Source organism: Anabas testudineus, chromosome 15 (assembly GCF_900324465.2).
Source record: "Anabas testudineus chromosome 15, fAnaTes1.2, whole genome shotgun sequence".
NCBI classification, from domain to species: domain Eukaryota; kingdom Metazoa; phylum Chordata; class Actinopteri; order Anabantiformes; family Anabantidae; genus Anabas; species Anabas testudineus.
The window spans coordinates 3,370,134-3,385,177 of record NC_046624.1 but is presented as its reverse complement, the minus strand read 5'-3'; the positions used below and the strand labels follow the sequence as shown (position 1 = coordinate 3,385,177).

Here is a 15,044-nt window from a genome sequence, read left to right as displayed (position 1 = left end):
CCACAAGTATTTGGACAGTTACACATGTTTTGTTCTTCAGTCTCTGTGCTTTGCATTCAGTTTGACAAAATAATGGCTACTACTTTAAAATGCCAAATCTCAGCTTTACTACTTCTTCTGTGGAAAGACATATGTGTGTGGGAGATAGTGTTCAACTCAGGATTAAAAGTAATTGGATACTTGAATACAAAGTGTTTCATCAGCAGCTGCGTGCCGTTTCGTTTTCTGCCTGTGTACAAAAAAATATGTGGCTGATCATTAATTAAGTTTAGACTAACGGTGGACTTGTGTGTCAATATGAGGAGTAAAGAAATATTAAGGTAGTTGATTTGATTTGCCAAAACCTACAGGTTGAGTACACTAAAAAGACAGTGTGCTAAGGACAACAAGAAAAAGCTAGACATGGAAGACTCAAGAAGTCTTACCACAAGATGCAAACCCCTGGTATACCTCAAAAACCGTTGTACTTAACAAAAACAAACAAAAACAAATTTGTAGAGTTGTGGAACAGAGTTCTATAAACCCATGAAACAAAAATCAACATCCATCGAAAGGAAAAAAATAGGGAACGGTTCATGACCCGGAGCATTCGCGTCATCTGTCAAACATGGGGTTGGTTTTGTTATGGCTTGTGCATATACTGCTGCATTTGATGCATGTCAGAAATTTCCGAGCTGAACATTCTGACTGATGTGCTCAAAGAGTTCCATGAGTCATGATGGCAAATGTAAACGATCAACATGGCTGACAAACAGCATACAAATGTTTAGAGAGAGAGATTCAGAGTTTCATCTGCAGAGTTTCACAAAATCCAGAAAATAAATGTTAATCAACACTGGAAAAGTATAGAGGTGGTTATGCCTAATATTTTACATTTATTTCATCAGACTTTATGTTGCATGTAATAGTAATTTTACTAATATAAGCTGCTGTTTTTTTAATTCACTTTAATAGCACTTTTTCAAAAAGCTTCTGTTGATACACCAGAGCATCTACTCTTTCTAGTTGGAGCTCCAACTTGAAAACAGTTTTGACATACTTTTTAAAATAGCATTGTAAAAAAAAATTACATCAAATACAGTATATGGGTTATGAATTTACTGCTGACGCCATTCAGCACACCAGCACTCCTCGATATATAGCCAGGACAGCTAAATAGCTTTTCAGTGAGAAGAGTTGGGCTATCCTAGACTGTCTGTGTTGGTCACCTGATGTCAATCTTACTGAGCTGAAGAGCAGGCTAAAGGTAGAGAAGTGTCCCCACCAAAGGAGATCCTAATGTCCATGGACACAAGAGTTAGTTCAGTTTTCCACAAAATATCAAATGTGATATTTATAAAAGGATTTCAGTCAGGCAGTAATTGGAATAATGACATCCCCAAAACACGCGATTACATATTTCATCTAGCTTGGGAACATCTTGGCATCCCCCAGGAGAAGCAGGAAAACATGGACTACCTTGCTGAACCTGCTGCCACTGCAGCCTGACCTCACACGTATCTGTCCTGTTATTTTTAAACCTCGTTCAAAAGTTTAAAAAGGTCCACATTCATGTGCAACTGCTTAAGTTGACTTAAAGCTGAGAGTGTTTTGGGTGAATGCTTAAAGTTGTGCTCATACTGCATCTCTTTCTGCTTCTCCCCTCAGGATGACAGGCCGGGAGTTTTTCACTCGTTTCCCAGCTCTCTATCCCTTCCTTCTGCACCAGCTAGAAGAGGCTGCAGCCACAGTGGAAAGGTGAGGTGGTTCTTAATCCACACACAGGCGCGCTACATATTCAGCCTTCGCCATGACTTTTCACACTCCCTTCATCCCATTATAGGTTTAATTTTACTTGCATATAAGCCATGCAAGACAGCTTTTTTTTGTTTTAAGCTGATTAGCAGTGGCACTTTTGTGCTGGGGTCCTCCTGGAATAAGAAGAAGAGGTGAAGTTAGTGGAACTTTTCCAACATAAACTATGAACTTGCTGATCGTGTCGTGTCAGCATGGATGGCGTTCTCCTTTTGGCCTCTTTTTGCAAATTCTCACTTGTCAAGTTGACAGACTATTTATTCAAAGCACAGTATTTTACGAGTGAATCAAGTCAAAGTGTTATAAAGGTTTGTGTTTTTTGCAGTGGAGGGAGTCGAGTCTACTGAGGCTCGTTGGCCTTATCTTTGTCAGCTCAGCCCACCCTCCCTTTTTAAAAGCATTGGAGTTGTCCAACAGCTCCCCAGACAGCCTTATCTTAATATGGATCCAATTAATTGAATGCTCTTTCAGACCAGCTCTTTCGCAATTCCCCTCACTCCCTTCGACCCTTGTTAAAACATTTGCAAATTTCCCACGGAAACAGATCTCGTCTGCCTGGCTTCCCACACCATCTCGGTGTATCGCGCCACACAAACAGACCAACCGCACCGTACTTTAGCTACACACAGTGGGGCAGGAGGTAGGAGAGCTGTGGTTTTAAACAGTCTTGTGGAAGTTGCAGTATAAGTGCATTCCCATAATAGGTCCACAATATACAACGGATTATAGCAATGAGATTTGGAACTGTAAGGTTGTACTTTTGAGTCTGTGTATATACTGTGTATTACGCACTATGTAATCAATCCTTCCTCTACAAATGTTCTTCCTCCCCAGAAAAATGCTGTAGAGAACAATAATGAATGGAAAACCATGCAGTGTGCATATATAGTGGAGTGATCAAAAATACTGAAGTGCACAAAAGTGCACACGAAAACAAGTGCAAACAAAAAGTGGCAGTAATGTATCTACAAGCTCCACACTATAGCATGAATATCAACGGTGTATAGTGGGTACAATGTAATCACCCAGCCTAAATGGACCAAATTTTATTTTGACTTACTTCTTGGTCAGAGAACATCATCATTGTATGGCCTGTGGATTTATTAATTTTCAAATTCAGGATTCTTATCCCAGTGAAGCTTGGTTACTCGGTTCATTTCTATCTATCATCTCTACTATTTCAGGTCAGTGTCCACATTTAAATCTGCTCTGCAATGACTTGTTGCTCACATGTCATCTGGCCCCAACTTCAAATTCAAGTACAACAGTTTTGAGGTCATACTACCAAGGTTTTACTCCCAAGTTTTTTCTTTCTAATTTCCTAAACAAAACCGATGATTTATCCATCAGTGAACTAACGAAATGGCAAGCTGAAACTTTTGTTCACTTTAGAGCTTCTGCTGCGTCTAAGCCACTGTCTCCCTTTCACTGCTTTCTAAATGGAAAAACAAAAATACTTAAGGTCGGTGTTCTGTTTCCACTCACTTAAAAAAAGATGTAAAACAAAAATATCCCTTTCATCAAACACTCGCATACTGGAGATGATTGAGGAGTTCAGGGAGAGAGGGCAGAAACTCATGGAAGACCTCAGCATGGAATTTAAGAGTGCCATTAAATGCCACAGAGTCTCTTTTTCATCCTGTCAAGCATTTTCTGCCTCCAGCTGTATCCCAACAAGGCCTAATATGTTTGCAATTTGCCCTGTGTATGCCCGCCTCCTGCCCCTGACATCACATCCTATCCTGCTGCGCTTGACTGGAGTGTAAGACCCAACTGTGACACTAAACACATTAGACCAGTTACTAATTGGGCGGCTATTACATTTCCCATCTTGACGATTTATGGTAGTCCCGAGAGATGGCTTTGTGTGTGTGTGTGTGTGTGTGTGTGTGTGTGTGTGTGTGTGTGTGTGTGTGTGTGTGTGTGTGTGTGTGTGTGTGTGTGTGTGTGTGTGTGTGTGTGTGTGTGTGTGTGTGTGTGCGTGTGTGTGTGTGTAATGAAAAGTACAACTTGTTTTAACAGGGGGGTGTCGTTCTGTTTCAATTCTATGAGATTTCCATGACTAATGACGGGGTCAGAAGGACACATTGCTCTCCTGACACACGCACACACACACACCTATGTTATAAACAACGCTTTCCCATGATGTTCTAATGCTATGCATGACAGATCCCTGCCACTGCCACATCGTGTTTGATTCCTTCTATTTATACATTTTAGTACCTTTTCTCACTTTGCAGTTTTCAGTCTCATCTCTTCTTTCTCCCTGTTTCTCAATTTTTCATCCCTCCTCTTCCTTCTTGTCAGAGTGAAACTGTGAAACCACTGGCAGACAGACGGTTTCCATTCTGTCTGGAAAGCTCAACTCAAGGACAGATGAGGAGATGACTGTACTGAAGTGTAGGGGGTTTTAGATATGCAACGTGTATTAAAGTGCCAGAGGAATCTAGGCCTGCTATATTTTGTGTTGGAATTTTGAATAAATGTGGTTTTCACATTCCTCCCTTTCAGAAAATGGTCAACCCATAAAACTATATCCAAACTATTTGTTTCTCTTCTTGCTGCTATAGCAACAGCATATCAACAAAGTTAAAAAGACTTTAAGGGAATTTTTTCACAATAGAAATACACAGACCTTCTGAACAATAAAGGTGAAGCATGAGCTAGCAGGAGTATATCTTGGTGTAAAATCACATGGATTCAACAAAGAAGCTGTTGCATGATGTGATAATCCTGGTTTCTCCAGGTAGATTTCTCTCATACTGGACATTTCTCTGCCATAGGCTGTTCACCAGAGCATATGTGCATGGTAGTGCCTCCTCAGTCTGCTTAAAGACTTTTAATTTATACCGTGTGTGCTATCATAAGGAGCTCTTATGTGTCTGTCTGCTCTGGCACAAATGCAGCTGAAAAGGTAAAACTCAGGACACAGCAACTTCTTTCTTTATACAGTTCAAATCTGTGAGTCATGCTTACAAAATAAGTCAGAGGAAAAGTCGGATTACTCATGTGCTGCATGTGTACGTGGATTTACAGTAGACTGGTTAGTGCGTGTAAACACAGTCAGTATAGCATAGCTTAGCAAAAATGAAACAAATAGCTTCAGTCTACATTTACATCACATTTATCATTGACTTGCAGCATATTTCAGGCGATACTAATGTAACGTGCATAGTTAAAGTCTGACAGTTTGTGTGTTTATGTTCAGTGACAGTGGTCAAGCGAAGCTGCATCCCAGTCTGTTCTTGCTGCTGCTGGTGCTCAGTCGACTCTACCCCTCTCCCATGGATGGATCTTCGTCACCTCTGGGACTCGCCCCTTTCATGCCCTTCATCATCAGGTTGGTGTCTGTGCCGCACACACACAAGCATTACACACACTCATGTACGTCATAGGCTGTCCACATCACTGAAAATGTTTTTTTTTTTTTTTATGTATTGAGAGTTGGACATAGCATCAATGTGTGATTTGTGTTATTTCTCTATTAGCCTTCTGATGTTTGCTTAGTAACACATTTTTATAGCTCTCTTCACATTCCCCACCCCTACTATTCAACTGTCAACTCTACTCCCTTCTGTCATAAAAGAGCTGAACTTCTAACTCCAAGACTCCCAGCAGCGATGCTCAAGGAGCAGCAGCACAAGAATACAGTGTAGGAATGAGCCTCTATCAGCACCTCCTCCTTTGTGTCATCACCATCGATGACAATGTGTTTCCAGTCAGCTCACATGCTTATATAAAGGTTTTTTATTAAAAAAAAAACATTAACCAAGGGAATGCTCTGTCACATCCATGAGGGTCACACACCTGCGTTCTCAGCCACGATAAACCTCTCAAACACCATTCTCTGAACCAGAGCCTGTTCCAAGTATAGAAAGCCTTACAATTGCAGAGACAAAACATCTGCAGTCTAAACACAGGCGAGCGTGTGTGTGAGCGTTCCCTTGTTTTGTTTGCACAGGTGCTTCTGTGTCTTTTTATATAAACTTGTTTCTGGCATCAGTTCTTTGTTGTTTTTTCCTGTTTTAATTTGAGTTTACTATCATAATTTAGGTATATAATATATTTAGAGATGCATGTTCTTTTTTTTTTTTTCTTTTCTTATGCACATCTTATGCACAAAACACCTGTCAAGCGGGTCTTCACAGATAGTGTTTTTTTCTTTTCATGCTGTCTCATGGTTGATTTTCAATTGTGACTGGTTTTATCTGAATTGACTCGATGTGTGCTGGGGAGTAAACCTTACAGATGAATGGGAAACAGTGGTTGCAGACTTCATTTTCTACATTCCTGAGATGGATAAATCTACAAATATTATTGGGACACATTTGTCTGCATCTACTGCACCTGCAGATCAAACTGAAGCTTCTAGTTACTACATATGTTTGCGCTACATGCTTTTGAAGACTTGAGAATAGATTTAACTCCATGTGCATCAGAAAATTCACATGGGATCCCACAGCCTTGCCTGAAATGTAATGTTTTTTACCATCTAAAATATACATGGTAAAAAATGAAAAACACAAATATGATCATGATCTTCTATTGACCACACCCATTCCCACCCAGTGAGTGAAACAGAGTAAAAAAAAAAATGGTTGAACCACTTTTGAGACCAATAATCTCAAGCAAGTACTTCCTGTAGCTTACTTTTGGGATGATGTTTTTATGTTCTTGATGTACTTTTGTTTAACTATCTTACCGGATTTTATCCTACCTAGGAGCTCTATGCCATAGTTTGCTTTATTATTGCACTTTTATTATTATTTTTATTATTAGTAGTATTAGTATTAGTATTATTGTAAATTTTCTCTTATTTGCCTTAATCAGAAAGATGCACAGCGCTTTTCTCACTGAGATCTCCATCTGTTTGTCTCCATGATGTTCTGGTCAGAAAGTGATATATGGAAAGTGAAGTGGGATCAAAGCTGGCTGGGCTGTAAACATCATCAGTTACCATTTGGAGCTGCAAATGTTACCTGAAACGAGACACAGATGCTTGATTCATTAGTTTGTTTGATTGTGCTAAAAAAACACTGAAGTGAACTAGTTGAGTTAACCCTTGGAGAACCTGTCTGTTGTGCAGTTAACAGGTCTGTAGCTGTAGCCGAGTTCCCCCTGGCGCGCTGACTCTTTTTGTCAGGGAAGGTATGTAGCGCACACATCTCTCCAAATGAAGCCCACATGCTGGTGATGTTAAATATAGCCCAGCCCTAACTTTTTTGGCCCCAGCCGTGTTTCTTAACGCTACACCCCCCACCACCAATCCCCCAACCCATCTTCCTCAAGCGTGTGCGGACGTGTCTGCTGAGATCAGTCACTGCCGCCCCCTCCTCCTCACTCCTTTTTCCTTTTCACCACATGATCTGAGCCACCACCTCCAGGGACTAACTCTTTTTTTTCTGTTGACATGACAAAACTTTGTGCCTAATAATTCTTTCATTACAGCTTTCGCCACACGCCATTTTATATTTATGTTCTTCCAGCCCCACCCCGCTTTGGACACATTCACATTCCTCTGCTGCCTGCGTCACACCTGCTCTGATAATGACGAAGAGAATGATGATGATGACGCCAAACATTGGGGAGGATGACAATCAGCGGACACATTTATTCTTCTAATTGATGGACAGTTCATTCCAGCCCTTGACGTGTTCCTTATCTGACATTAGCTCTTTCTCCTGCTCTCTCTTTGGCTTAATGCTGGAGCCTCATAGTGCTGTGATAGTGATTTATGTCCTGTGATATCCAGTGCAGGCATCTCTGCTCGGCCTCCCTTCCTGCATTACTCCTTTCCTTTCCCGTTCTTGCCGTCTCATATCTCATTCCTTTTCAAAGGGCACGCTGATGCCCATAAACTAAAGTAAGGCTTCAAAAGGCACCACTGTCATACCCTTCTCAACAGAGATGCCATACATTTCCCCTCATTGCTTGTGTTAGTGGTGACTTGCACACGGATTTTGGAATGGTGACAAATAGTAAACAAATACTCAGAGAAAGCTGCACAAAGCTTGACCCTGGCAGACACAAAACACAGATTGTTACTGAGACAGAATGTTCCTGGTGTGGCCATGTGGGTCCACAACCATTAACACCTCTAACAGCTTTGTCATACCTCAAAGTATGTAATACTACTACAAAGGTAGCTGTTATTAGTAGAAGTTAATATTATATCTATGAATATATAAAAATATATTAATGTTATTAAATATATCACTATGTAGTAAATATTCAACCAATCATATTATTCAAAATCTTAGTTTGTTTAAGAGTTGGACATCTTCGTGAAAGTTGGTGCAGTATGTGTGCTGCTTCAGTTTGTACTAAAACACTTGGTGGCTGCAGAGATCAAATTGTTAGTGATTGATTAATGTGAGTTTTCGGAGGGGTTATCTGTCACTGTGGCCCCAAAGCCAGACATGTTTAAATTCTACACATTGTGGTTTGACAGCAAACAGTCAACCATTTTGGTCTTTTGTCAAAAGTTTTGGTTTTAAAGTAGAAGAGTTAAAATGAGGTAAAAATGATTTTAATTGCATCACCACTTGACTTTCTGAATTCTTCAGTGACAGACTGTTGCTTGGCTTCGTTTAGCCAACATGTGACAGTCTCTGAGGAGCAAGCGATGTTTCCCAGTTCTACAAAATGAGGCCCAGATGAGTCTTGTCCTTGCCAGTCAATGGCTGACCCCACAGGGGAGGACCCTGTTTCTAAAATTACACCCCTCCAAACTGTCATTTCCTCCTGTAAAAGAGTTTCAATGGGACAAATTAGCACAGATAGTTAACATATGGGCCCCAAATGGGTCCTGGAGGCGTGGAAAGTGGGGTATAGACATGGCTTGTGTTCATCAGATTTGCTTGTGTGTACATGTGTGCGTGAGAGAGAGAGAGAGCGAGAGAACATCCGTGCACATAAATTCACGTGTACTGGCATGAAGAGCTCAGGAATGCAAACTGTTGTCTGCGTTTGATACAGGGTCTTGATTTGTGTGTCTTTCTGCAGGTGGGTGTGTGTGAGAGTGACGCACGTTCACAGCAGGTGGAAAAGCATTTGTCCACAGTTGACTTGTAGCTCCAAATAGCCTCATCTTTAGGTCCATATTAATTTCAAGCCTGTCTTATAGGAGTATTATTATTTTGTGTTTGCTTATATTTAGATTAGCAGTGGATTTTGGAGAAATAAAATAAAACTTACTTGCACATAGTTCAGCATTGATGGCACACAGCTGTATGTTTGTGTTCTCGTATCTCTTTATCCCTCATATTGAAGCCAAAGAAAGCACGGATGGTTAATGCTGGAAGGTGTTTCACATTTTTACTGGAAGCTTCTGCTGACTTCTTCCTAGTGGAGCCGAGCTACAGCCTGCTTTAATGCTGTTACAGACCCTATAAAAGGAGGGAAATCTACACAGTAGACATGTTAGACATGTTGGGAAATCACTCTGACAGAAAATCTGAGAAGACTCATGTCTGTCTCACCGCCTCCTGTTCTCGTGTAATTCACGTCTCGGTCACGACCTTCCCTCGTGTCAGCAGTGGCAGTGTTATGACACTGGAAAAGGAAAGACTATCAGCTTGTATACATGGTTAATTTGGGCTGGCCACATTCTCCTTCACCAGTGAATACTGTAAATTACTGTGTTCCTCTGACACCAGTATAAGACATAGCGTGTGTGTGTGTGTGTGTGTGTGTGTGTGTGTGTGTGTGTGTGTGTGTGTGTGCACGCACAAAAACTGAAATTTTTTTGTTATTATTTTGGGATTATTGGTGACCTGCCTGCTTGAGAGCTGTTTAAGTTCACCATATTGCCCTGGGAGACAAACAGAAACAGAATGGGAGAAAAATGTTACACAATGTTCTCATAGAAATGGCAACTGTTTGTAATAAAATCTTAGGTCATTTCTAGCTTGGGAATTTGTAACAAAATAATCATAATTGATGCTTATACATTATTTTTCATAATCAGAGATAGAAAATAAATTGTTAAAATAACAACCCATGATATGTGATAATGAGAAACATCTGATGAGCTCAAACATAGTCAAATGTTACGTAACACAAGACCAAAGGTTTATAAAAACAACCCAGCTATCCATGTACCATAGTTTTAAGAACTTCACATGACACTAATGTTGGTGTGTGTATTCTGTAGATGTGGACGTTCAGCAGTGTATCGGACCAGAGAAATGGCAGCTCGCGCCCTTGTCCCTTTTGTGCTAGTCACCCAGGTTCCATCCACAGTCCAGTCTTTACTGCAGGAGCTTCCTCCAGAGCCAGGACCCAAAAACCAACACAACCACATCCACGGGACTCTGCTTCAGGTCTGCTCTCACACACGCCAACATGTACATTAACAGTGGGGGGGGGGGGGGGACAACAATCACAAGTTGCTTAAATGACTGCACAGAATCGGTGATGGTAGCTTCAGTTGGATCCAAGGCCTGAACCATAGTCAATGCAGGACTACTTAGTATGTGATTTTGCACTGCAAATTATAACTGGGTGCAGTTGTAAGTGTGTGCATTTACATCAGTCAGCCACAACATTAAAACCTCTGTGTTTAGTCAATGTTGAGGCTGATTTGCTATATTTAGTTTTAATGGTTATTCTGATTTCTATTTTTTAACATAGGGTGAAAAATAGAACTCAAAAAGAGGTTTATAGTTCACATGGCAGGTGGTGCATCTTTGAATCATGTACTTTAAATTAGGCTTAAGTAAAGATAAAGAAGAGCTAGAGGTTGATGCTAAGATGATGAACTTGCAAAGGCAACACATCATGTAACAGCATGTGTGATGCCTGAAGAGGTAAGAAGGAGGCAGCGTGTCATACCAATGACAATAAAAGCTGGAGCAGAGCGGTTATCTGTGGAGATGATGAGCTACTCTGGTGGAAATGTAACACCACGCGCTTTCACAATGTTGTTAACTGTATCCAGAAAATATCTCTCTATGCATGCTGCAAGCACACCATCAGAGTAGGTCTTCAGCACCACAGGAAAGGTTGCAAGGCTTTTTAAAACAATATCCACTGTTTATTACACAAAATGTTCTTGCTGCTTTGAGGGAGATCCACTGTCCCCACTGTGGTGGCTCTGTTCCTCTCCACCTATGAAAACTGCCCACTCACTGAAAATAATCATTCTACATGTGTAATAACCACGAACTTAAGTAGCACAAGGACTAACTGAGGGTAAAGGCCTCTACCTGGTTTGTTTGTTTTGTAGTTTAAATGTTTTTTGTCTTTTCTATTTGGTGAGTCTAGTTTTAATTTTAATTTTACTTTATAAATTAACTTTTTCAAATTAAATTCATGTTCAGTCTTCATTTTAGTTAAATGTAACAACTAGGTATGCAAATTTGAATCTGCTCTCAGGTAAAATCTTTACCACTGACCTATGTTATCTGCAAGAATCAGTAACTGGGGGATTTTAAAGATTAGACTAACGAAGGAAGGAAGGAATTATAAATTCAACCACACAATTGGATCATTTAAAATTACAAAGCTCCCACTTATGTCTGCTGAAAACTTATAATTTCCAATGCAACATCTAAAGTATCAAACTCAAGCAGCAAAGCTCCAGTGGCACAATGTCACCAAATGGTGGTCAAGCCATATGAGTTGGATTTAATAATTCCATTTAATCTCTGCTGTATTGAAAACTTTTCCATGTTTCCAGTTCTTAGATCAGTTTATAATATTTTTAATCCTTTTAAGTCTTTACAACTGGAGCAAAGAGGTTTTTCACTCGACAAAGGCAAAATGTAAAATTATATTACTGAAGCTGTTATCATAGTGTGTATGTGCTCATCCACACAGCTATTATAGATATGGTGCCTCACTGCACACACGCACACACTCTCTCTCTATCAGTTCCACACACCCAGGATCCACACAGAGCCTGTCCAGACTTGGCGGTTATCGCAGGGTAAATACCAGTGTTTAGTTCTGTCGTCACACTCTGACAAACACAACCAAACAGTCTGCTGGTAATATCAACACACACCGAGGAGAAGGGGGCGAGGGAGTTTCCCCGGCCTTTCATTGAACATCACTGATGGGGTCGGTAAGGGAGCTGGGGGTGTATGGTGCAAGGAACCAGGCTGAGAGGTCAGCACTAAGAATGAAAACTACACTGCTGTCTTTAGGATTTAATGGAGCACTTATGGTTTGATAGCGGTCTGGACTACAGGGAGGTCCACAGTGTGATGAAGGAAAGGATGGTGAGGGGAGGAGCAGAAGGGGGGTGGGCCTCTTAAAGGCTTAGAGAAGATTTCAGAAGGAGAGGGGAATTAAAATGGAGCTTCTCCATATGTGTCCTGATCTGTCTCTGGGTTTGTCTGTTCTCTTCCATCTTCATCTATTTTCCTTTCTCTTTATTGAACTAACTGTAACACTATCTGAAACAAATGTAGTATTGGTGCAACACAAATGTACTGTAGCTTGTCTCTCTGTCTTCATTGGTCTATTTTCATTCTCTTTGTATGTCCTCTTGCCCTGTGCATTTTAGCCTTATGTATTTATATGAAGTATTGCTCTATTGCTATCATATTAGCAATTGTGTTTATAATGTATAGCATACATAAGGTGTATGTAATTGATCACAAGTAGCTTTAGCATTAAAGCAGTAAGATGACAGATAATTTTGTCTTTATGGGATATAGCACAGCTGATGTCTTCTTAGACATTTAGCTATCTTTTTCCCTCCACCAACAGCACACCAGACGGACCTCACACACTGTCTGTTCACGGTTGTTGCAAAAAGATTAACACACTATTATATATTTGTCTGTCAGATTATCTCTTGTTCCATTGTCATTAGAATTCTAAGAAGTTGGGATTCTGTGTAAAATCATGTACCTAGCATTTTGATCCTAGCAATAGATTACAGAAAAAGTTGGAAAAGGGACAACAAAGACGAAAGAGAAAATGTGTGTTCAACACGTAGAGACTGATCTGTCTCAATGTAAAATGACAAAGAATTTTGGATATCCTCTATGGCACATAATAGATTCCAAGATTTTCATTTTCTATTATTTTTCATGAGATTTCCGCTGAGGTTAGTCTAACTTATATTAAACATTAAAAGCTTCAGTCCTTTCCTACATTATCCAAAGCTATTTTTGACCTTAACTTAGGTTCTGAGTTGCAGTAATCCTGCATAGCTGAAAAGAAATGTCTCATCATGAATGGGGCAGACAATATTTAGATGCGGAAATGTATTTTCTCACCTGTCCAATTTCTTTCCCAAGTTGCTGCTGCCACTCCCCGGCATGGGTCAGAGTGTAGAATACCAGAACATTGATGCAGCTGCTTGTTTGCCCCCACCATTAATTTTATTTTATTTGTATAGCGCCAAATCACAACAGATGTAATTTCAAGGCCCCTTATAGTGTTTAAGATTTTAGACCTTACAAAATAAAACTGTATACAGCCAATAACCCCACATGAGCAAGCACTAAGCGACAGTGGAGAGGAAAACTCCCTTTAATGGAAGAAGCTTCCATCTGCCTTGACCGAAATTGGAAATTAGCAAAATAGCAGGAGCTGGAGAGCTGTGTGCAAGTGAAAAGAACTAAACAGTAAAACAAAAATAGGTATGTAGTGTACGTGTTGATAGGAGCATCAGAGACGGAGGCACCGATAGAAGAGATAGTATGAAAATAGGATAGTGAGTGTGTGTGTGTGTGTGTGTGTGTGTGTGTGTGTGTGTGTGTGTGTGTGTGTGTGTGTGTGTGTGTGTGTATGTGTGTAAAATATTCTTCAGTCACGGGGGGTGGTAGCATGTTTAGACTTTAGAGAAAGAAATGAATGTCTGTATGTACAAATGGTGGTGGGTTTATGCTGACACAAAGACATTGTGTTTAGCTTTGGGAGATATTGTATGTTAATTTACATGTGTGTAGCAGGCAGCAGATGTTTTTCTTCAAGAGAGAAATGACTTCCTATGTGGGTAAAGTGTGGAGCTGGGAACTATCACATCTACTGAGGGTGACTGTACCACCCTTCTGACTTTCTGACACACAGTGAAGAAGTCTCATACCCACACACACACACACACACACACACACACACACACACACACACACACACACAAGAAAAAAAAAAGTTTTTATCCAACCCCACCTCCAACTCCTTGTCATACTTCTAATGTTAGTTCTTCAGAAGTAGAAATCTGCATGTGAGAACACCAGGAGTAGTGGACAGAAGGTTTCTTTTGCTGATTTTTATATATATATATATATATATATATATATATATATATATATATATAAAATAAGTCAGTTATAATTTAAGTTACAGTCTGGCTTGTAAGCTGAGATGCTCACTCTTTATACCTTAAAATTTCATCCATTGCACCAATTAGGTTTTTAATGTGGCACAGTGGAATTCATGATATGCCTTTGTAAGGGTCATTCTTGAAGTTTGGTAATGTACTGTAGTGACTGCCTGCATGACTAGTTGGCAAACTAGCTGGAAAACTAATGATTGGAATAATAGCCAGCTGAAAAGATTAGCTACAGTAATTTGTTCTGCAAGTTTGCCAAATGTGTGACTCAATTGTGTACCTCTTTATTTTTCTTAACTATCTGCCACTAATTACTGCAAATATTTTTGTCTTTTTGTGATACAGTTTGTATCCTGATAAGCACAAACACATACTAGTTGATGGTATGGCATATTCCAACAGCAATGAAAATGTCTTCTATTTTGAACTGTCATCTCTGTCTTCTCATTGGTATGAGATGACACAGGTGTGGTCAGGCCTTTACAGACAAACCTGCTTGTGTATTGAGTGAAATATTATTGTATATTTAACATTACAAAAAACAATCTCAAAAACAAACTCAAATCATTTAGGAGAAATGTTACATTTACACTCATTTATTGTTTTTCTTGAGACCGTCCTCATCCTCTGCTTTGCCTGAGTGAGGTCTGGATTTAAATCACCATCTTAAAACATGCTGGAATCACTTCAGTCACTTTAATGTGCCTTGAATCTCTGTTGATACAACTGGAACTACACTGAACAACAGACCAGCACTTACCCAACCCAGCACTGAACTCAGCAGCAGCTATGGCCCACAGTGCCTGGTGCAGGCCAGACGTATTAAAGTTGTGGCCTGTGGTAGTTTGAGGAGGGCCAACTTGATGGATGTAATCAATCCTTTGTGTATTTCAACAACAGAGGCTAAGTGAGAGTGAGACTGAGAAGAAGGAGGCTTGAGAATTAGAAGTATCACTGT

At 40.1% G+C, this 15,044-nt stretch overlaps 1 protein-coding gene across 1 annotated transcript in view; it reads left to right on the top strand.

Annotated features, from left to right (window-relative positions):
- thada (THADA armadillo repeat containing) overlaps window positions 1-15,044 on the top strand; it is a 72,837-nt gene that overhangs the window by 25,431 nt on the left and 32,362 nt on the right. The window contains exons 27-29 of the mRNA XM_026355613.1: window positions 1,648-1,737; window positions 5,003-5,134; window positions 9,950-10,118. Of these exons, the coding sequence (XP_026211398.1) occupies window positions 1,648-1,737; window positions 5,003-5,134; window positions 9,950-10,118 (391 nt within the window). The remainder of the gene's footprint in view (window positions 1-1,647; window positions 1,738-5,002; window positions 5,135-9,949; window positions 10,119-15,044) is intronic.